We start from the raw sequence: 22,955 nt of genomic DNA on the forward strand, positions 1-22,955 counted from the left end.
GAGAAGACTGCGCATTCTGTGGAGGTTCGCATGACATAACGCAAAACCAGACTTCGCCCCATTGGAAAGCATACACTGCCTGAATCATCCCCTATCCTCTATATAGTGCACTACGTGCCATTCACCATACATAAAACACTAATTATGTGAACAAGACACAGATTTCAGCCGCAGCTTATAGTGTAGGGGGCAGGACATTTCGGATTTTACAGAGCATTTGATTGGACAGAAAATCTGGTGAGAAGCTGAAGTGCAGGGTAATGTCATTAAAATCATTGATTCATATTGGCGAAGTGAGAGACTGTAAATTCTGAATGCTTATTATGAATGCATGATATTGGATTTGTGCTGATATCCAATATCCAAAAATGCAGTAGTAACCTTAACTTTTTTTTTTAAGATTTAACATTTGTGGATGGTCTAAAGCAAAAAAGTTGTACAAATTCTGAAAATCTTTTAGAGCTCATAATTTGTTTTAAAAGAAAGTAACATATTACATATTAATAAATGATGTTTGATTAAACAAGGTTCAGGAGGAGCACGATCAGATAATCAACCCATTCGGCACAGGTGCAACCTGTTTAACCAATCATTCAATCAGCGCATCCTCTATATATTACCAGCCGTCTTACCTCCATCCAGCGATAGTTTCTTGGCATCCCTCCTCCACCCCTACTCCCCACTTCTAATCTGTTTCGATCCTACACTAGCAGGGGGAGTTCTCTGGTTCCGGCCTGTATTCCGGCCCGGAACCCTTCCCCCGGACAGCACGCCAAAATATGCTTAATGCTCGCTCAAGCAGATTAGATGTAAGGGCGAACTCGTGAAACAAACTAAGAACACCCAGCCATCTTCGCAGAAACCTACTGCACAGTCTTTCCATTGCCTCCACCTGAGTCATGGGGAAGTCGTATAGCAGAAATGGCCATTGTAATATAATGCCATTCTGGAAGCACCATACCTTAAACCTCCCCAGTAGCTGACATTTATCAATTTCCATGAGCCAGAATTGAGCTATGGTCTCTTTAAGACTGGTGCTATCCTTCAAAGTGTAGTCAGCTTTTCCCCAGTTGTAAAGTTGTAAAAATTCTGAAAATCTTTCAGAGCTCATAATTTGTTTTTAAAGAAAGTAACATATTACACATATTATGATTTTGAGATCCATGTTTCCCAATGAGAACAACTCATATGCAACTATTACAGAAGGTTCAAACACTCACTGATGCTCCAGAAGGAAACACGATGCATTAAGAGTGGGTGATGAAAACTTTCTAAATTTTAAGATCAGGGTAAATTTAACTTATTTTGTCTTCTGGGAACATGTAAGTATCTTCTGTAGCTTCTGAAAGGCAGTACTAAATAATAATAAAAAAATATATATAAAGATATTTAGGCAAAATAAGACAAATTTACACATCTTCATCTGTTCAAAAGTGTACACCCTGGCTCCTAATGCATTGTGTTTACTTTTGAAGCATCAGTGAGCGATTGAGCCCTCTGTAATAGTTGCATATGAGCCCTTCAGTTGTTCTCAGTGTGAAAACATGAATGGATCTCAAAATCATACTGTCATTGTTGGAAAGGGTTCAAATACACAAAAATGCTGAAAAACTAAAGATTTACCTCCTTTCACTACTACGAATCTACATTCCCTCTAGAAGTCTGAGATCCTCTAGTGAAAGACGCCTCATTGTACCACCACAGAGAGGCATGAAATCACTTTCCAGAACATTTTCGTTCACCGTTCCTGCCTGGTGGAACAATCTTCCCACCCCATCTGGAATGCAGACTCCTTGACAGTTTTCAAGTGACTGGTGAAAACCCATCTCTTTCGACAGTCAATAATGAAAAAAAAAAAACCTTTGTCCTCCTCTCTTTTTTTATCTTCCCTTTCTAGCCTGTACTAATCTAACAATGCCTGATATATGGTATTTTGAGCAATTCCTATGTTGATCTGCCTTCTTAGGATAAATTGCTTGTTGTATTCCCCAATTGTAAGTCGCTTTGGATAAAAGCATCTGCTAAATGAATAAATGTAAATGTAAAGAAACTGTGGGACCTGAATGATTTTTCTGAAGAACAGCAGGCAGTTTAACTGGGGGACTCATGAACAACTATCATTAAACAAACAAACAAACAAACAAACAAACAAACAAAAAAATCATTCAGGTATCAGCACAATATTAAGAATCAAGTGTATGTAAACATTTGAACGGGGTCATTTTTTAAAATTCAAGTATTATTTTCTCTTGTGGACTATATGTAAACATATTTTATGTGAAATATCTTATTCCGGTCAGTACTAAATATAAAATAACATGCATTTTGTATGAACCCTCTTGTTTTGGTAAAATAATTAACATTTTGCAATGTGTAGTATGTAAACTTGTGACTTCAAGTGTATCTGCAAGTATGCTTTTTAATGTTCTTTTAAGATTTAAAATAGAAGTGCACATTCAACACCATTATTATTCAAGTTTTAAGTTTATTCATTTTATTTTAGTTGGCCAAAACATAGCCTTTCGTAGATTTTTGCTATTTCATAAGTGAATAAATTTTGTCTTTCATAATTAGGAATATTTTTAACTTCAGCAATACGAGTTGTTTGCTTGTTAATACTTTAGGGTAGGCATGTACAGAAAGTGACATACTTTGTGATCTAAAAATAAAATAAATAAAATAAAATAAAATAAAATAAAATAAAATAAAATAAAATAACAGGTAGGTCTTTAGAGATGTTTTTGTTATAAAAAATGGCCAGGATGATTACTGACGTGTACTCATATGGTACAGTGTGGCTAAACAGCTCTGCGGTCAGTCATAATAAATGAGCGCACTTAGCAGCGTCACTGACCGCCCGACCGCCCGCCTGCAAGTGCCTCTCCATTGGTTACGCGGCTGGAGTGGCTACTATCTTTTTTTCAGCGTCGAAAAGTTTTATTTTGACAGCAGCTCCCGTTAATCGAAATGCAGCTCGCGACTTTCCCAGATTATCGGACTGTTATTTAAGGAGACACAGCAGATGGACTGACCTGCTCAATGCCTCTATCTGGCGCCGTGCAGCTGATATAGATGGCTTGTCTTCTGACTAACACAAGATGAGCAGCGATGGACCACATTGGACAGGACAACATAAAACATTTATGAAAAGTTTCCCCGAAGGAGCCGTTCTTGCTCGGATCAAGAACAATGTCTGTGAATATCTCGAGCGTGAACAGCACATTTCAGCCCGAGCTCTTTACTTACAATTTTCCTGCTCTCATATTTGGAGTTTTGCTCATTATAGTGATCATCTGTGGAAATGTGCTTGTGTGCCTTAGTGTTTACAAGGAAAAAGCCCTGAAGACAACGACAAACTATTTCATAGTGAGTTTGGCTGTGGCAGATCTGCTGTTGGCTGTTTTGGTTTTACCCCTGTTTGTCTATGCAGAGGTAAGTGATGTATTAAGAGCAAGTACTGTATGTTTGAGACATATAATAAAAAGTTAATATATGTGCTAATAACATTTTCTTTGGAATGCTACCAATTTAGTACCATTATTTGACGTAGAGTAGAGTACTCTACCATGTAAATTGTAGGCTATTTGTACATAACCATTTAGCATCATATCTGTACATTGTTGTGTTAACACTTGAAAACATTGTACCAGCAGAGCATTTATATAATGCATACCCTATAGGTCCACTATATCTAAAAAAAAAAAAAATGTAAATGTATCGGTATGAATGAGCACTGAGATAAAAAGATGAGATTTCTTGAGCTTTTTAGGCCAATTATCTTGTTATACTCAAGTACATTGTGTTGCTTCATTAGGCTTATTGGGTTAGTTTGACTCATTTAGAGAATCAAGGACAGTCTGAATCTGTCTCCAAAAAAGTTGGTTACCAGTTTGAATTGTAGTTATGAAGAATATGTGACTCTGGACACTTTTTTTTAAATGAGATGTATACACCACCTGAAAGCTGAATAAATAAGCTTTCCATTGATGTATGATTTGTTGGGACACTATTTGGCTGAGATACAACTATTTGAAAATCTGGAATCTGAGGGTGCAAAAAAAAAAATAGCCTTTAAAGTTGTCCAAATGAAGTTCTTAGCAATGCATATTACTAATCAAAAATTAAATTTTGATATATAAATATACAAAATATCTTCATGGAACACGATCTTACACAATGTATCGTTGGCTATTGCTACAAATTCCCATGCTACTTACGACTGGTTTTGTGGTCCAGGGTCAAATATGCTCTTCAATAAGAAGTAAAGAGGTGTGCAATTTCTTCTAAATACTTTTAAAAACACTTTTGACACAATCTGTCTTCACAGTTTCAAGGTGGTGTCTGGTCCTTAGATGTGGCTCTTTGCGATGGACTAATGACCATGGATGTAATGCTCTGTACGGCATCTATATTCAACCTTTGTGCAATCAGTGTGGACAGGTTTGTATTTCAGTTTCAGTCAAATATAATATGTTATGTAGCATTACGTTTCCCGAGGAAAGAAAAAAAAATGCTTTGGGAGCCCTCAGGCATTTTCTTGAGAAAGAATGCGAACTGCATAATCAGTTTTAGCATATTATTTTGACCTAATCAGGGTTGCAGAAGCAGGTCGTGCTGGTTTTGAAGTGAATTCTTATTGTGCGTTAGACCATGTTCCAGGAAATCAGTTTTTCCAACTGGACACAGTGTGCTTTGAGTGTCTTTATTAAAGTAAGTCAAGATGAGCAATACTCGGTAAGTTAGTGGTTGAGTCGTGACCCAAAAATGGGCCAAAGGTCTGCTAGCATAGAGGAAAATAAGAATACTAAATGCAAATAAGTGTCCAGTGTCCATTGGCACAAATTCATTGTACACTTAGAAGATAGCTAAATTAGGCAGATGTTAAACATGGACCGTGTAACATGCCCTTATCATTAAAGACCATGAATGAAACTATGCAAAAAGGGAAAGAAAATATGACACAGACTAAATTAAATATGGGTTCAGTATAAATTATAAGTATGAAGTATAAATATGACCCTGGACCACAAAACCAGTTATAAGGGTCCATTTAAAAATCTAGAATCTGAAGGTGCAAAAATATCTAAATATCGAGAAAATCGCCTTTAAAATTGTCCAAATTAAGTTCTTAGAAATGCATATTACAAATCATAAATTATTTTTTTTTATATTTATGGTGTGAAATTTACAAAATATCTTATTAGAACATGATTTTTTACTTAATATCCTAATGATTTTTGGCATAAAAGAAAATAATTATAATTTTGACCCATACAATGTATTGCTGGCTATTGCTACAAATATACCTGTGCTGTTAATGACTGGTTTTGTGGCCCAGGGTCACAAATATGGTTTCTGGTAACCATAATGTATTTTGTGCAGTAAATTATTCCATGTTAATAATTTTGCTTACTCTTGTTGTTTCCTGTTTAATTTAAAGGACACATTTGTTTACTCATATGGGTCCTAAAGTGAAACCTCTTGAGAGCCATTTGAGTCTAAACTTTGGCTTCGTTGTGATCATAGTGTTTACAAAGTTTTTATTTCTGTTTGTCCTGATTGTAAAATTTCAATATGCATCTTGTTGACAGGTTTATAGCAGTGTCCATACCACTTAACTACAACAGAAAGCATGTAGACCATCGGCAGATTCTCTTGCTTTCTGCCACATGGCTGTTGGCACTGGCTGTGGCGTCTCCTGTCATCTTCGGAATAAACAATGTTCCACAAAGAGACCCCAGAGAATGCAAACTCGAAGACAACAATTATATAGTATATTCGTCCGTCTGTTCCTTTTTTATTCCATGTCCCATCATGCTCCTACTGTACTTTGGGATGTTCCACGGCTTGCGTAAGTGGGAAGAATCACGCAAATCCAAACTGAGAAACAGTATCCAGGCCTGTCGCAGTTTACAGCATGCTGCGGTGGCTGCCGCGCTCCCACCCTTGGGGGCTCTGCCTGCATCTCTGCCCCGGGTCATTGAAAGGGACTTGGCCCAGTCCAGTCTTGAGGAGCTTGATGACTTCACACAGCCCGTCTGCCCCTTCCCACCTGAGTATAAAAACAGCCCCATTCAGACTGTGGCCTACCCTGACATTCAATATGGTCAGCCAGCTCAGAGAAGGAAGAGGGCTAAGATCAATGGAAGGGAGAGAAAAGCCATGAGGGTTTTACCTGTTGTTGTGGGTAAGTGTATACTACAGATTTCTTAAAATCTTGGCTGCATATGTGCTGGTGATTATTTGTTTGTCTGTTTTAATCTCACTGGAGTAGAATGTACTAAATATATAACTCATTTAATGACTTCAAAAAGCAGAATGAAAAAAGGCATAAAAGTACAACTTAATAAATGCTCCTGAGCCTTTATCAACAAATCAGTTTAATTATTGTGTGTAGCTAGTTATATGTTTCAAAGCTTCAAATGAAATTGCCACAGAAGTTGAATTTCCCTGGAACACACAGATAAAACAAACTACAGGCAAATCCCTCTATCCAATTATGATGTCATGGTTCACCTGATGCCTTAACCTAATTTCTAGGCCACCATTCATTAACACAGAGACATAATAGCAAGGATTTGACTTGTATTTTTCATTATTATTATTATGTTTTATTGTTGCGGAAAATATATATATTAAATCATAGCTGATCCACAGAGAAAATTCTATTTTTATTTCTACAATGTTTCTATGACCTCATATTATATTATATCATATACAACAGTTCTTTCTGGTCCTCGAATCTGACTGGTTAATAAGAGTCAGAACTCCAACAGCCGTTTCACCATTTGTAATTGTATCACTCCGCCAGTGTTGCCAAGTCTGTGGTTTTGCCCTCAGAATTGGGCTTCTTTCATACGGTTGCCGTGGATTGTTTTTCATGTCCGCGGGTTGAAGTGACCCCAATAAACATAATATTTAGCCCATGGAATGCTAATTTTACCAGAGGAACCCCACTACAAAATGTGTATTTTACCCACTAGAACCTTTAGTTTTAAGTAGCAATTGGGCGGGTTTTGTTGTGAAAACCTGGCAACCCTGCACTCCGCTTGTGGCACTTCTTACAGTAAGTGTCATGATGGACACCCATATCGATTACAATTTTAAAAAATTACTGTTTTTGTGTCACAGAATAAAGTTTTAAGAGGTTTTTAGGCAAAAATGCACTTGTTTATAATTAAAATATGCAAGTATTTGAAAATTTGTGAGTATTTGAAAGGCGTGAGTGACCTTTTAGCACTCATGAACCTGCTGAGAGCAGCCTCACTTCGGCCAGATCTTCTGGAATTTACCTCTGGCTTTCATGTCTCTATAGTGGTTAAAGGATAACTATTGCCAAAATGCAACCTGGGCTGTTTTTTTTTTTACTGTAAACGAGACAAACATATATCTAAAAGCATAATTACGACAAACGAGCCGTTTTTGAGATTGACCGTAATTTCGTTTTGTGGTCAATGGCCGGTGAATGGGAATCCTAGGGGCATAAATTTGAGCGCATCAAAATCGCTATTTTTACAACACTAAGAAGGATTGACACACCATGAAACTTTGCTCGAAGTATCGCCTGGGTCTCTACACATGAACTCGAGCATTGAGAACATTGTTTGTGTACACAGAGTTTACTAAAAAGAAGGTTTTTGAACAACTCACTTTCACTGTTTGAGTTTCCGCTCGCGGCCGTCTTGCCAGTCAAGAGGTGTCGATCTCCGAATGCGAGTATGGATAGCTCCTAAAGCATATTTCCATATAAATGCACGGCTAATTGGTTGTTTTGTCGCAAGTGAAAAACAATATTAACCTTCTAGTTGTAAAAAGAGCCTCATATAAGCCTAATATTTCGTCCTATGGAGTCCATTCATTCGCATTCGGAGATCGACATTTCTTGACTGGCAAGATGGCTGATGTGTAGAGACGCAGGCGATACTTCGAGCAAAGTTTCATGGTGTGTCGAGCCTTCTTAGTGTTATAAAAATATTGTTTTTGATGTGCTCGAATTTATGCCCCTAGTATTCCCATTCACCGGCCACTGAAAACAAAACTAAATCACGGTCAATCTCAAAAACGGCTTGTTTGTCGTAATTATGCTTTTAGATATATGTTTGTCTCGTTTACAGTAAAAAAAACAGCCCAGGTTGCATTTTGGCAATAGTTATCCTTTAAACATGAGATATAATTCGCTTTAGGTTAATCTAACAGGCAATCTTTGGTCTCATTAATCTATTATTTTTTCCAAATATTATTATTCAATAATATTTTATATAAATAATAGTAGTATTTAATAATTGTGTTTATTATTGAGAAACAGTGCATGTTCATGATGATGATTTTAGTTACATTATTCTGCCATTAAACGGCAACAAGAGACTGTTTTTACGAGTCAGCAATGACTTTTATATTGAGAAATAAATTATTTTTACTTTCAACAACAAATTGATGCAGCTAACAAATGCACTGACCAGAGCTTTCCTCAGCAATTACCCTTAACAGATGAAAGGATATTAATGTTACAACAAAGATAGCGCTTTCGTGAGTGGACATTCAAACTAAGGTTTTATTGTTAATATGAGACTGAACTAAAGAATGACTTCTATATCAGATTAAGATGATCACATTTGCCCAGTCCATCTCTCTCTCATAATACTCACTACACATAATACAGTGACCTTTTAATACAGTAATCTTTTAATGAAACAACACAACATTCCTATGTTACTAGTTCTACAGTGACGTTTTCGAATTAGTAACGGAGGCTTGGGCTCATGCTGTCAAACTAAGATTTGAATTTATGGCGGAAGTGATGTAGTGCATAAAAGAGGGTTTTTAAAGACACTCCATTGTTGTTTTTTATGTATTTACACATTTGTGGCATTGAACTGTTGTATAAACTCAATATTACACTGGCAGACGTGAGATTTGGCAGTATATCGGCATGAGGTGATTACCTATACAACCGAATCACAGCTGTGCCAATACGCAGCCATATCTCACGTCTACTTTTGTGATATTGCTCATATATTATATTATGCTTTTGTAATCTATGTTCATAGCAGACATCCTGAACTGTAATTTTCATTAGCTTTATCTTTTTTATTTTTACTTCCTTAGAGGAAAACTTAAAGTGATAGTTCACCCAAATATAAAATTCTGCAATGATTGACTTAACCTCATGTTAATCAAAATCCATATGGCTTTCTTTTTTTCTGCAAAACACAAAAGACATTTTGAAAAATGTCCGTACAACATTAGATCCAATTTACTTTCATTGTATGGACAAAAAATATATATATTTCAAAATATCTTAATTTGTGTTCAAGATTGAAACACCTTGAGAGGGAGTAAATAATAATATAAGTTTTCAACCCAGGCTCATAAAAAAATACATGCCTCTATATACATTTCTGCAACACCCTAATTACGTATCTTACTGCACATTTCAAGGCTGTTTCAAAGTGAAATGTCCAGTGAGTGGTGCTAAAACACACGTTTAGTATGTGACTGTGGCACGTTTTTATTATGTTCTTACAGGCATGCATAGCTGCGTTTTTATTACGCTGCTTGAGGTACGTATTGCGACTGCCCAGAATTCAAATATAAAGGGAGTGTCGCTAAAGGTTAATACTCTATCTTGTTGGAAATATCCCCTTCACCAAACCCAACCCTAAACCTACCCGATAGTCTTAACTAAGGCAAAAGTGACATTAAAATGCTTTTGTTGATGCAGCCGTGCTATTTTAACTTCTTTATGCAGATTTGAGTCAAACCGTAGTTTCACGGGTTTGTACCCGAGCTCTTCACCTCTCAAGTGCAACGCCGTACATTTGAGTTACCGCATATGAAGCTATATATGTGATGACAATGTCCAAAAAATCAGTTTTGAAATCGCGCAGGATGTTAAAATTGTTTTGAAGTCGTAACATAATAATCTGTAAGTAATTATGTGAAAATTAGGCTTTATTAATCAAAACTCTGTACTTGTAAATCATACTTTGTGTGAAAATGAATAAAAGTTGTCAGGGTTTTACAGCCTCTAGTGTTCATTTCAACTGGAAACTGCAGTGATTTGTACAAATAGGTACTTTTTTTTTGCTCTTTGCAGAACTATAGAGGCACATATTTCCAATGAGCCTAAAAAGGAATTTTTGTGTGAACTATCCCTTTAAGGAAAACTGGCAAACCTTACCCCACTTTCTCATATATATAAAATTTGCATCATGAAGTTAGCATCCTATTAGTCACCAGACAGTATATCACATATCCAGACACTGTGAAATGGTTTGTCAGGTAACCTAAAAGTGCTTTATGTGGCAACAATTTATTAGTTTGATTCAAGTCAAAAATGTTATTTAATATGACTATACATGACTATAGGTTCAGTATAGGTTCAATTACTCCTTAAGGTAGCAACAAGACATTTTCAATTTTTATTGTGTACAGAACGTGTAATGAAACAAAAAAGAAAAGAAAAAAATCAGCTGCCCTTGGAGATTCATAGGGCCTAAAGTTGTGGGATAATGGTTCTCAAGATGTAAACATTTCTTGCATCACAGAAACATCTTATTGAAGTTATGCAGATGATCTGAAACTTATTGCAAGTCCATTACTGGATATTTATAGAAATACCATTACTATACTTAAATAATTCAGCAGAGCTGAGGCCACTGAAGGAGCACATTAATATCTATAATATAAATGAGGTTGATTTATATGTGTAGCTTTGTCTCACGTGTTATTCATAACATTTGATTTGACATAGTTTGGTCACTTTCATAAGACATTCTTATGCCAGCGTTGCGTAACGCAGAATTAATGGCTGTGATTTTGCAGGTTTCTGGGTTATCCAAAGCTTTCCAGAGCTCTTAAAGTCATTCATGAATATTTTGAGCCTTGACTGTTCTTTTTTTTTTTTACTTTATAAGAAAAGGAGCAGGACCACAACGTTCTGCCTGTTAATGCAGTAATTTGGATTATTATGGAATGCTGTCATCTATCACAGAAAATAATTTTCAAAGCCATTGAATTTGTAACAACAAACACATTTACAGTTATGAACTAGGCATTCTGTGAAAAAGAAGATGCAGGTTCTGCTTTTAGTTTTGTTGAAAGCACTTCATTAGCTATACACAAAAGTGAGTTTTTTAAATCAGTAAAGTAATATAAATTGTTCTTTCAGTAGTATAACTTCTGTTTCATGTGGAACTCATTTGGGTGGATTTTATGTAAAGTCTGTAAACAGATTATCTCATGTCTTTTCAGGACTGGACAGTGTTATGACACTTAAATATTGAAGAGATCCTATTATGCTCTTTTACAAAGTCTTTATTTTGTTTTGGGGGTGTACTAGAACATGCTCTCAGGCTTGGTGGTTCGAAAAATGGCTTTCTCCCCAGCCTGGCACAAATGGCTTGATTAGTTTCGGGTTTGATGACACAATGCACACGTCTATGGTGCGGCTCCGATGCGGCAACCATTGATCGTCACTCTAGTCAATGCTTGCATTTACATCAGCTGAGGTGCCTCGTGTTTTTCTACCTCTACCTTCTTTTCTACCTCTGCCTCTATACTGCACGTCAATGGCGCGGCTCAGAGTTCGCGGCCACTTTAGTCAATGCTAGCATTTATCGCAGCTGCCCTGCGGCTCGCTGAAGCATCCCAAAAGCGGCTGTCCATGCTATGTCGCTAAATTTAGGCTAATCCCCCACCTCATCCCTCCCCACCTGCCAACGATTCAAATTTCTATATGAGGGATTTATTTGAATGATATTCTAATGAGCTTTGTGACATCATAACATCCAGAAAACAATGCTGTGTTGTCCAAACGAGCTGTTCGTTGTAGTTCTTGAAAATGGATTTAAAAAAAACTTTGTAGATGTTTTTTATGCCCAAAAATACGCACCACACACTGGCTAAAATTCAAAAAGTGAAAAAGCATAATAGGACCCCTTTAATAAAAAAATTTCACACTAATTTCATGTACTCACCCTTGGGTCATTCAGGATGTAGATACGTTTGTTTCTTAATCAATTTGCTCTTTACAGATTTGGTCAATTTGACGTTTGATAAAAACACCACAATAATCCACAAGTAATCCACATGACTCCAGTCTATCAATGAACATATTATGAAGCGAAAAGCTATGCTTGTAATCAATGAAATGCATCATTATGTTTTTAACTAAATTATGAATCCTCTATCCACAATATTGCTTTCTCCAGTAAAAAAGTCTCTTGATTTGATCTCGCCTGAATCTGGAAAGAAATATGCACAGATCAAGCACAGTTTATAGCTAAAACAGTGCAAAAAAGTTCTAAATAAATATGTTGTTGGAATTTGATGTGAGAGAACAGCATGGGTGAACTTCTTCAATGGAGGAAGTGTTACGAATTACTAATACTTCGGCCAGAAGCAACAGTTTAAGGTTGTAACGCGTTAAAGAATTACTCCACTTGGAGAATAAAAATTTCCTGATAATTTACTCACCTGCATGTCATCTAAGATATTAATGTCGCAAGGAAATTAAGGTTTTTGAGGAAGACATTACAGGCTTTTTCTCCATATAGTTGACTTCAATGGTGCTCAACCGATTTAAGGTTTAAATTGCAGTTTCACTGCAGCTTCAAAGGGCTCTAAACAACCCCAGCTGAGAAATAAGTGTGTATCTAGTGAAACGATTGGTCATTTCCTTATAAAGTGTATATTTTTTACACTTTTTAACTGCAAATGCTTGTCTTGCCTAGCTCTGCGATACCATGCTTACTCTATGCACTCCGGTTCAAGATAGTTAGGGTATGTTGGAAAAACTGCCATCTCATTTTCTCCTCCAACTTCAAAATTGTCCTACATCGCTGTTTTACCTTTTTTGTAAAGAGTGTTTGACCTTCTTTGCACGTTCACTTTGTAAACACTGGGTCGGTACTTCTGCAGCGATCTACAACAATTTTGAAGTTGGAGAAGAAAATTAGATGGGAGTTTTATATACTTTAAAAAGTATATAAATTGTAATTTATTTTTTTATTTTTTATTTTTTTTTAGAAAATAACCAATCGTTTTGCTACATTAGACCCTTATTCCTTGGCTGGGATTGTGTAGAGCCCTTTGAAGCTACACTGAAACTGCATTTTTAACCTTTAACCTTCTGTTGAGCACCATTGAAGTCCACTATATGGAAAAAAATCCTGGAATGTTTTTGCGACTGAAGAAAGAAAGATGAACATCTTGGATGACACGGGGGTGAGTAATGAGTTTTGGAAGTGGAGTAATCCATTAATGATGGATTTTCTTTCTTATAAACATGCAGCTTTACACTTCACAAAATTGTAATGGATGGATTATGAATTATTGTAATGTTTTTATCAGCTGTTTGGACTCTGATTCTGACGGCCCTCCTTTACTGCAGAGGATCCAATTGTGAGCAAGTGATGCATTGCTAACTTTCTTCAAATCACTTCTGATTAACTCATTTACATTATTTTTGGGTACATTATTCCTTTAATGTAAATAAAAATGTTGCTTGTTTTTACAAGCTGAGGAACTGGAATTATTTTAATTAACAAAGCACATATTTTGTACACTTTTATGTAAGGGTTGCATAATAATTAATAAGAAAATGCTCTGAAAATTTACCAAATTGTGCCTCAATTCAATAATGACAAATATGAGACATGATGTGTGATCTTCCTGCAGGTGTCTTCCTCTTCTGCTGGACTCCTTTTTTTGTAGTTCACACTACACGAGCCCTGTGTGAATCCTGTCACATCTCTCCAGACTTGATGAGCACAGTGACATGGCTGGGTTACGTGAACAGCGCTCTGAACCCAATTATCTACACTGTCTTCAACACTGAATTCAGAAAGTTCTTCAAAGGATTTCTTCCCCGCTGCTGTTGACATCCACCAAATGGTCTATAAGACATAATTGCCATAATTTATGCTAAAGACATTTGTAGTTGTAAATTGAATTGCAGCTGTTTACTTCTGTTGTTTTGTTTTGTAATAATTCTGTCAATACTTTATTTCTTTGTGCCTATCATGTACTACATCCATATTTTATATATAGTGGACTTTATATTCAGTGCAACAAAACATTCTCAGAGGTGCCTAGAACATTTGTGCAGCATTTAAAAATATGCCATGCTCTGTTAAAATATGCCTCAGTCTGAGATGAGATTAATGATATAAAATACATAATGCATTGCATATTTCAGATCTATGAGTTGTTATTGCCTGTGGGAATATTTTAAACTAAAAGACCACAATGTACAAACTTTGTGATTTAGTAACAGTACAGGCCCTCAGGTGGCACTGCATATTTTGATGCATTTGATTTTGGTAAAGTAGATACTGTGCAGCTTTGGGTTTATATTTCCTTTTCTGAAAAAAGAATTTGCATATTGCTATAAAGAGACATTTGTGATAAAGCCGCTAGATTCTCTAAAGGATTGAAAAGGGGCTTCTTTAATGTTACAGTGAGTTGAAGCTTCTCTGTGATGGCTAAAAACATTATGAGAAAGGGTCTAATGAAGTTCCTGAAAAGCCCCAAGGATTTTACCATACTTGGTTCTAGCTTTATTCTTTGAGCACATCAGCTGTGTGCAGTGAAGAAAGGATCAAACACCTGGGCAGAATTCCCACTTGTCTCTTTTTTCTCCCCTCTTATTGAATTATAAATAAAATCTCTGCATGATCAAGTGCAGCTTCTCCCATAAGCCTGACACTAGAATTTCTTAGAGAATTAAGAACAACCAAGTCCTTGGTGAACATCTGTCCTTCTCATCTATTGTTACCCTTGTTCATCTGATTCTTGCAAAAAAAAGGTACTTTTATTGAATGAATGTACATGTACACATTACATGTTATGTATTAAGACAATAATATATAACATGTAGACAGAAAACTTTAAATCAGCTATGTGCATATCCATCAGTTTTATATCTCATTAAAAAATAATGGAGCTCTTTTTTTCCTAATCAAAAATGCATCTATCTCAGTTGATGGTCACACTGTTAATATCTTCAGGTGTGTTCAAATGTCACCCTTCAGTCATAAAAATAAGGTTTCAAAAAAGGTTCTTAAAGGGGTCATCGGATGCCCATTTTCCACAAGTTCATATGATTATTTAGGGTCTTAATGAAAAGTCTCTAATATTCTTTGGTTAAAAATTCCCAATAGTAGTGTAAAAAACACCCTTTTACCTTGTCAAAATCAACTCAGCAAAATTTCAGCTCATTTTAAGACATGGCCCCTTTAAATGCCACCAAGCTCTGCTCGCCCCGCCCCTCTCTGCTGAGGGATTAGGATCTGTAATGTTTACTTCGGCGTTTAGCTGCATTTAGCCGCGTTTATCGGTGAAACGTGCCAACAAGCACATTATTAAGAAAGACCATTTGGAAAGATGCATAAAAACGCCTCGGGTTTCGTATGAAACCCTAGTTCCTCTAGGGAACGAGACGCTGCGTCACTCCGCTTTGGGAACGCCTCCAGCGTGCCCACGCTCTGAATCACGTGTGAAATCAGTCCAATAGAGAGTTACGTATGACGTCACGGACGGGGTGACGTCAGGAGCCAGGAAGCTATAAAGCACATGCGGTGAATGCAGCCGGCAGCTTCTGCCACCAGGAGCGCTGCAGGGATGCCAGAATTGTGGTAAGCGACGCAGCGTCTCGTTCCCTAGAGGAACTAGGGTTTCATACGAAACCCGAGGCGTTCCCCTTCGGGAACGTCGAGCTGCGTCACTCCGCTTTGGGAACGATATGCCCACGCCGCCAGAATTCCAAGCCCTGCTCTGTGTGGAGCGGGTGGAGAGAGAAGGGCGAAAGTAGCCCATGAAAGAAGGGCGAAAGTAGCCCTGAGTAATGTGCGGCCCTAGCCGTCTTAGAAGAAGGGCGAAAGTAGCCCGAATGGAGCGAAGGCCTCAGCCTCTCCCGTCAAAAAAAGGGGCGAAAGTAGCCCTGAGTATAGTTGCTCTCAAGCATAAAGCGGCCTCAGCCGTGAATGGATATCAGCAGGGCGGAAGTAGCCCGAGTGATGCGAGGGCCTCAGCCTCACTCGCAAGCGGGCGAAAGTAGCCCGTGGAAAAGGGCGAAAGTAGCCCAGAGTAAGGGGCGAAAGTAGCCCAGAGTATAAATGCTGCCAAGCATGACACTGCGGCCTCAGCCGTGCTGGAAATAGGGCGGAAGTAGCCCGAGGTAGAGGGCGACAGTAGCCCGTGTTAAAAGGGGGTGACAGTAGCCCCTGGTAGACGAGGGGGCCTTAGCCCACCTGAATATATGGGCGGAAGTAGCCCAGAGCAGATAGTGTCAGCTTGTCTGAAGGGCCAAAGTGGCCCGAGTGAAACGAGGGTCTCACTTGCCAACGGACGAAAGTAGCCCGTGGCGAAAAGGGCGAAAGTAGCCCGGGGTAGAGGGCGAAAGTAGCCCGTATTTAAAAGGCGAAAGTAGCCTAAGATGATATCTCCAGCCCCCGTTGGGAAGGGCGAAAGTAGCCCAGTGTAGTTGTTGCTATCAAGCATGAGGAGTTTGCTGGAGTAAAACACAATTAGACAGCTCTGCTCGTAGAGGGAGCGTCACAGAGGAGGGCCATAGAGCCCGGAGTATAGGGGAGATCCAGTTCGTAGAACCTGGCAAATGTAAGCGGCGTGGACCATCCCGCAGCGTTACAGATATCTTGCAGGGGGACCCCTGACATGAATGCTTTGGACGCCGCAACTTTGCGGGTCGAGTGCGCCTTGGCTTCCAAAGGAGAGGGAAGACCAGAGGACTTGTAAGCAGTTGAGATGGCATCCGTAATCCACCGACTTAGAGTCAGCTTAGAAGCTGGAAGACCTCTATTGCGAGGACCAAAACACACAAATAATTGGTCCGTCTTCCTCCACAGGGCAGCTCTGTGGACATATGTGTCCAGTGCTCGCACTGGACACATACAGTTAAGCTTCCGCTGTTCCGGCTCCGTGTATGGGGGAGGACAGAAGGCCTGAAGCACTACGGGCCGTGGCACTGCTGACGGCACCTTGGGTAAGTAGCCCGGCTTAGGGTGCAGAAACGCTTTGACCATTCCAGGGGCAAAGTCGATAAAGGAGGGGGCCACTGAAAGGGCCTGTAGATCACCCACTCTCTTGAGAGAGGAGATCGCCAGCAGAAAGGCAGTCTTAAAGGACAACAACCTGTCCGAAATTGCTTCCATAGGCTCAAACGGAGGGTTGCAAAGAGCCTCAAGTACCACGGCCAGGTCCCACGTAGGGACACGTGAGCGCAACGGGGGCCTCAGCCTCAGTGCACCACGGAGAAATCGTGACACCAGGGGAAGTCTTCCAAGGGAAGTAGTACCGAAGGGAGCGTGGAAGGCATCTATGGCCGCCACGTAGCCCTTCAAAGTAGAATGAGCATTGCCAGCCGAGAGGCGGGCTTGCAAGAAGTCCAGCACTGAAGCCAACGGGCAGTGAACTGGTTCGATTTGGTGCTGCCTGCACCAGGCGACAAACATATTCCACTTCCTGGTGTACGTCTTTCTCGTAGAGGGAGCTCTGGATTGAAGGATGGTCTCAACGACCTCAGTCGAGAGACCGGAATCTAGGAGTCGTGCCCCCTCAGGGGCCACGCCCACAGTTTCCACAACTCTGGGCGAGGGTGCAGAATTGCCCCTCCTGCCTGTGAGAGGAGATCTCTCCTGACTGGGATTTCCCATGGCGGGCCGTCTAGGAGAGACCTCAGGTCTGAGAACCAGGCTCGACCCGGCCAGAACGGGGCCACCAGCAGGAGGCGAATCCCGTCCTGGCGCACTCTTTCCAGAACTCCCGGGAGCAGAGCGATCGGGGGAAATGCGTACAGGCGAAGCCTCGGCCACGCCTGTACCATAGCATCCAGACCCAGGGGAGCTGGATGACACAGAGAGAACCAAAGGGGACAATGTGTTGTCTCCTGGCTCGCAAAAAGATCCACTTGGGCTTTCCCAAACTTCTTCCAGAGGACTTCCACCACGTCTGGGTGGAGTCTCCATTCCCCGGGCCTCAGCCCCTGTCTCGACAGGACGTCTGCTCCCACATTGAGATGTCCAGGGATATAAACTGCTCTGAGTGAGAGGAGCTTCCCTTGGGACCACAGGAGGATCTGGCGCGCCAGCTTGTTCAAGGGGCGCGAACGCAGACCTCCCTGATGATTGATGTAGGCGACCACTGATGTGTTGTCGGTGCGAACTAACACGTGGTGCCCTGTGAGGTCTGGTAGGAAGTGTTTTAGAGCTAAAAACACAGCACGCATTTCCAGGCAATTGATGTGCCAATTGAGATGGTGCTCGCTCCACAGACCTTGGGCTGAGTGGCCACTCATGACCGCTCCCCACCCGGTGAGCGAAGCATCTGTCGTTAGTGTTACACGACGACAAGGAGTTCCCAGCACCGGGCCTTGGGACAGAAACCAAACTTTCTTCCAAATGTTCAGGGCACGAAGGCAGCGCCGCGTGACCTTGATCAAACGGAATGGGTTGCCCCTCGGGGAGAACCCTTTGGTTCTGAGCCACCACTGTAATGGTCTCATATGCAGCAGGCCAAAAGGGATCACGTTGGACGCAGCTGCCATGAGACCGAGCAGTACTTGAAACTGCTTTACAGTGAGTGATCGGCCTTCTTTGACTCTCATGACTGCATGGAGGATTGACTTTACCCGAGCGGGAGACATTTGTGCCCGCATCGTGGTTGAATCCCAGACTACACCGAGATAAGTGGTTCTCTGAACTGGAGAAAGAACACTTTTCTTGGCGTTCAGTCTTAACCCCAGAGACTTCATATGGGCGAGAACGACATCTCGATGTCGAACCGCCAGTTCTCTCGACTTCGCTAGTATGAGCCAGTCGTCTATGTAGTTTAATATGCGGATGCCCTGGAGTCGCAGAGGAGCCAGCGCAGCATCTACACACTTGGTGAAAGTCCGGGGTGAGAGTGCTAGACCGAAAGGAAGAATTCTGTATTGGTAAGCTTTGCCCCCAAAAGCGAACCTGAGGAACTTCCTGTGTTGTGGAAGGGTTTCTACTTCTTGTTCCAACACCAGAGCCTGCTGAGGGGCCACGACCGTAGTGGTGATCCCCTGAAAGGGCGGCGGCCGAGCGCCGAACTGAATTTTGTAACCTCTTTTTACTGTTTGCAGGACCCATTGAGACACGTTTGGCAGAAGTTGCCACGCTGCCAAATGCTTTACTAAGGGAATCAGCCTCTCGAGGCTGACCTCTGGTGGTACTAGAGCTTGCGAGTCCCCCTGTCCCGCTACGCGAACGGGCGGATGCAGGGGGGACAAACCGCGGGAGACCGCTGCGCCCTGAAGCACCTGAGGTGGCAGGGTTAGCAAACGGATCTCCAGAGGGCACTGGGGAGATGTTACTAGCCCAGGGGGGCCTGCCCTCTGAAGCCCAGAGCCACTGGCGTCAGGGCTTCTTTGCCGAGGACCTCTTCGCCTGAAGGACGGCCCTCAGGTCGTCCTTAGGCTTAGAAGCCCCCGACTTAGAGCGCCTACGGGACCCCTGATGTCGAGGAGGAGTCCGCGTAGCAACGCTCCGCTTTTGTTCCTCTCGGTACGAGGAGCGGGCACTCGGGCGGGGCTGCTCCCGTCCAGCAGCCCCAGAGCTCGAGCGGCGAGGAAGAAACCTCTGGAATGCCGCCGCTTGTTGACGAGCCTGCTGAAACCTGTCGACGACGGAGGGAACCGCGTCGCCGAACAGGCCAGACTGCACAAGCGGGGCATCAAGCAGGACGGCCCTGTCGTGGTCTCTCATATCCGACAGGGTCAACCAGAGGTGTCTCTCTGCGACCACCATGGCTGCCATAGACCGCCCAATGGCACGGGCGGTCTCCTTGGTGGCTCGCAGAGCAAGGTCGGCGGTACGACGCAGCTCGCTGACATCGACCGCCGCCCCGTCCTCGCCCTCATCGAACTCTTTCAACAGGTCAGCCTGGTATGCCTGCAGCACTGCCATGGTGTGAAGGCAGGCTGTGGCCTGACCTGCTGCCGAGTAGCCCTTCCCCAGCAAGGAAGATGTTGTTCTTAAAGGCTTGCTGGGGAGTGCCGAGGTCTTTAGGGACGATGCTGAACTCGGGGACAGATAGCTAGAAAGCGTCTGTTCGATTTGAGGCATCGTCCCGTAACCGTGCTCACGAGCCCCCACCACGTTGGAATATGTGAAGGCAGACTGAGCGTGAACACAGGCCGAAAATGGCTTTCCCCACGACTTCGACACCTCAGTGTGGAGGTCGGGGAAAAATGGCAGACCTCGGCGTGGAGGTGGGGCTTTTGGGCGCAGAAACCGCTCATTTAACTTTGTCGGTTTCTGCTCACCAGTCACCACGTCTGGCCAGCTGATGTTGAGCTTGGCAACAGCACGGGTGATCACCTCCATTAACTCCTCGTACTCGAGTGGCTGGGCGGGCGTGGTTCCAGCCTGCTCGCCTACATCCATATCTCCCTCCTCAGAGGAAGATAGACGCAGCGGCGAGTGCTCCTCCTGGCGAGAAGAAACCGACGAGCGGGCTTCTACGCCAGAGAGAGGCATGGATCTGGCAGAGGAGGATGGAGAAAGGGGCTCGCCCGTCTCCAAACTCGATACCAGATCCAGTTGCGATCCCCACGAATGCAGGCGCCGCTCAGCCTCAGCCGAAGCGGGACCTGATCCGCGAGGAACGCTGGTGAGGGCTCCTTCCTCAAAAAGAGCCCTCCGGGAGCGAAGCGTGCGGAGGGGAAGCCGCAAACAATGCACACAGTCAGCCTCCTCAAAGGCTGACTGGGCATGCCTCACTCCCAAGCAAGCAACACACATAGCGTGTGTATCCTCGGCCGTGATGTAACGTTGGCACGGAGGAATACACTTCTTAAAACGCTTGCTATCGCCCATCTCTATCTATGTTAACACTCAAATAAAAGTGAAGCAAACTGGCCTCAAAAACAGTGTTAACAGACAAACAATTCACACAGAGCGCGACTGAAAGACAGAAGCTGCCGGCTGCATTCACCGCATGTGCTTTATAGCTTCCTGGCTCCTGACGTCACCCCGTCCGTGACGTCATACGTAACTCTCTATTGGACTGATTTCACACGTGATTCAGAGCGTGGGCACGCTGGAGGCTGCTTCACGAATGATTCACACGAAGATAGATGCATATGTAGAACGCGATTGGCGTTTTCCATTTAAAAACGAAAGTAAAATTAAACCTCTGTGTGTCTTCAGTGGCTCAGATGTCGGTAGTAAATGACGACTGCTTTGTTCATTATTACATCCAACAACAGAACACCTCAATCACTCAATTAGAGTCTTCCTCTGCACCTGAGTCGACACAATGGAGGTCATATTCGGACTGTTTCAGCTCGGTGAGGGCGGGGCTAAGGTAAAACGCTCATGTCAATCAACTGTGTTTCGTCACAAGGACAAGAAGCTGAGAATGATCTGATTTTAAAAAGGGGATATTACTTTTAAAGATTAAAAAAATACCACTGGGTGGATTTTTATCATTGTAGGGTGGTTGTGTACACAAACCACCGAGATCACCGAGCTGAAACAGTCCAATTGCCATTGTGTGATTCAGGTGCAGGGGAATGTCTCCAATTGAGTAATTGAGGTGTTCTGTTGTTGGATGTAATAATGAACATAGCAGTTGTCATTTACTCCTGATATCTGAGCGGCTGAAGATGCAGAGGATTAACGTTACTTTCGTTTTTGAAAGGAAAGCGCCGATCCCGATATAAATATGTGTCTATGTTCCTGGGAACCATTCATGATGCAGCTTCACCCACAGCAGAAGTGAGTATAAGGGTTTTTATGCATCTTTGCAAATGGCCTTTCTTAATAATGTGCTTGTTGGCAAGTTTCACAGCTAAACGTGGCTAAATGCGGCTAAAGTAAACATTACTGCTCATCATCCCACGGCAGAGAGGGGCGGGGCGAGCAGAGCTCATTAGCATTTAAAGAAACATGCAACAGAATAGCTCGCTCTAAAAAGGGCTGATTTTTACAAAGGTAAAAAGAGTGTTTTTTACACTACCATTGAGAAATTTTAACCAATGTTATAGACTACTCATTAAGACCCTAAAGAATCATATCAACTTGTGGAAAATGGGCATCCGATGACCCCTTAAAAGGCTTGATGCCATAGAAGAACCTTTTTTATTTTGCCATGATGGCATTGTAAAACCATTCTAGTTCAAGCGTTCTTAAAAAAACATCTATGTACTTGCACTTGAAGAACACAGAAGGGTGATAGATGCTTCGAAAGAACTATCTATACAATTTAAAAACCCTGTGCGGGCTATTTTACAGAATTGGTGCAAAGTCTGAAAGAGTTTGAGTTTGAGAGTTTGAAACATCTTGAAAAAAGTTAATACTCATATTGTATTTTCAGAAAGTTTTGGAATATTTGTCCTCTTCCCAAATTTGTCACTATTTGTCACTTTTTATATCGACTGAGATTTTGCTTACATCTACCTTGTAAATATTTTTTTTTGCTTTTTTATTTAAAAGTTTTCATAGTTAAATCAATAACAATTACAATTTTAATAATTTAATAATTTATGAGATTTGTTTTAATCCATTTTGTCTTTGTAGAAGGCAAAAAGTTAATACTGATTTCAAAATCAAGGATTTATTAATATACATTGAACCAATTCAGTATACTTTATTTCTGACAAAACATCCCATTTTTTGTAGTTACAGCACATTTTCAGTAGTGACAGTAATGCTTTGATAGCGACCACATCATATTACAGCATTTTAACTTGCATACTAAAACACTACTAAAATACTAAAATACCAAAAAAAAAAAAAAAAAAAATAGCATAACTGCACTAAAATTTTGTTTATTTCCCTGAAATATGAGGATTGTGTGTTCCCTTCGTCACTACCAAAACATGGTGACATGTTTTCGGTCGTGACTGTTTCAGTAGTGACAAATTCATGGAATAAAACCCAAAAAATCAATCATGTAACTACCGA

The 22,955-nt window shown here is 41.3% G+C and overlaps 1 protein-coding gene across 1 annotated transcript; it reads left to right on the forward strand.

Annotated features, from left to right (window-relative positions):
• The first annotated feature begins 2,921 nt into the window (after positions 1-2,921).
• On the forward strand, positions 2,922-14,701 carry drd4b (dopamine receptor D4b). Its single transcript, XM_073836881.1, has 4 exons — positions 2,922-3,432; positions 4,328-4,440; positions 5,592-6,187; positions 13,681-14,701. Exons 1-4 carry the CDS (start codon positions 3,190-3,192, stop codon positions 13,881-13,883), a joined length of 1,155 nt encoding a protein of 384 aa, XP_073692982.1. The 5' UTR covers positions 2,922-3,189; the 3' UTR covers positions 13,884-14,701.
• Positions 14,702-22,955: the final 8,254 nt, after the last annotated feature.

Source organism: Garra rufa, chromosome 3 (genome assembly GCF_049309525.1).
Source record: "Garra rufa chromosome 3, GarRuf1.0, whole genome shotgun sequence".
Taxonomy (NCBI): domain Eukaryota; kingdom Metazoa; phylum Chordata; class Actinopteri; order Cypriniformes; family Cyprinidae; genus Garra; species Garra rufa.

Coding starts and splice junctions, on each gene's coding strand:
- drd4b (XM_073836881.1), top strand. CDS start 3,190: ATGTCTGTGAATATCTCGAGCGTGAACAGCACATTTCAGCCCGAGCTC. Junction 3,433..4,327: donor CCCTGTTTGTCTATGCAGAG/GTAAGTGATGTA, acceptor CTGTCTTCACAG/TTTCAAGGTGGTGTCTGGTC. Junction 4,441..5,591: donor TGTGCAATCAGTGTGGACAG/GTTTGTATTTCA, acceptor TCTTGTTGACAG/GTTTATAGCAGTGTCCATAC.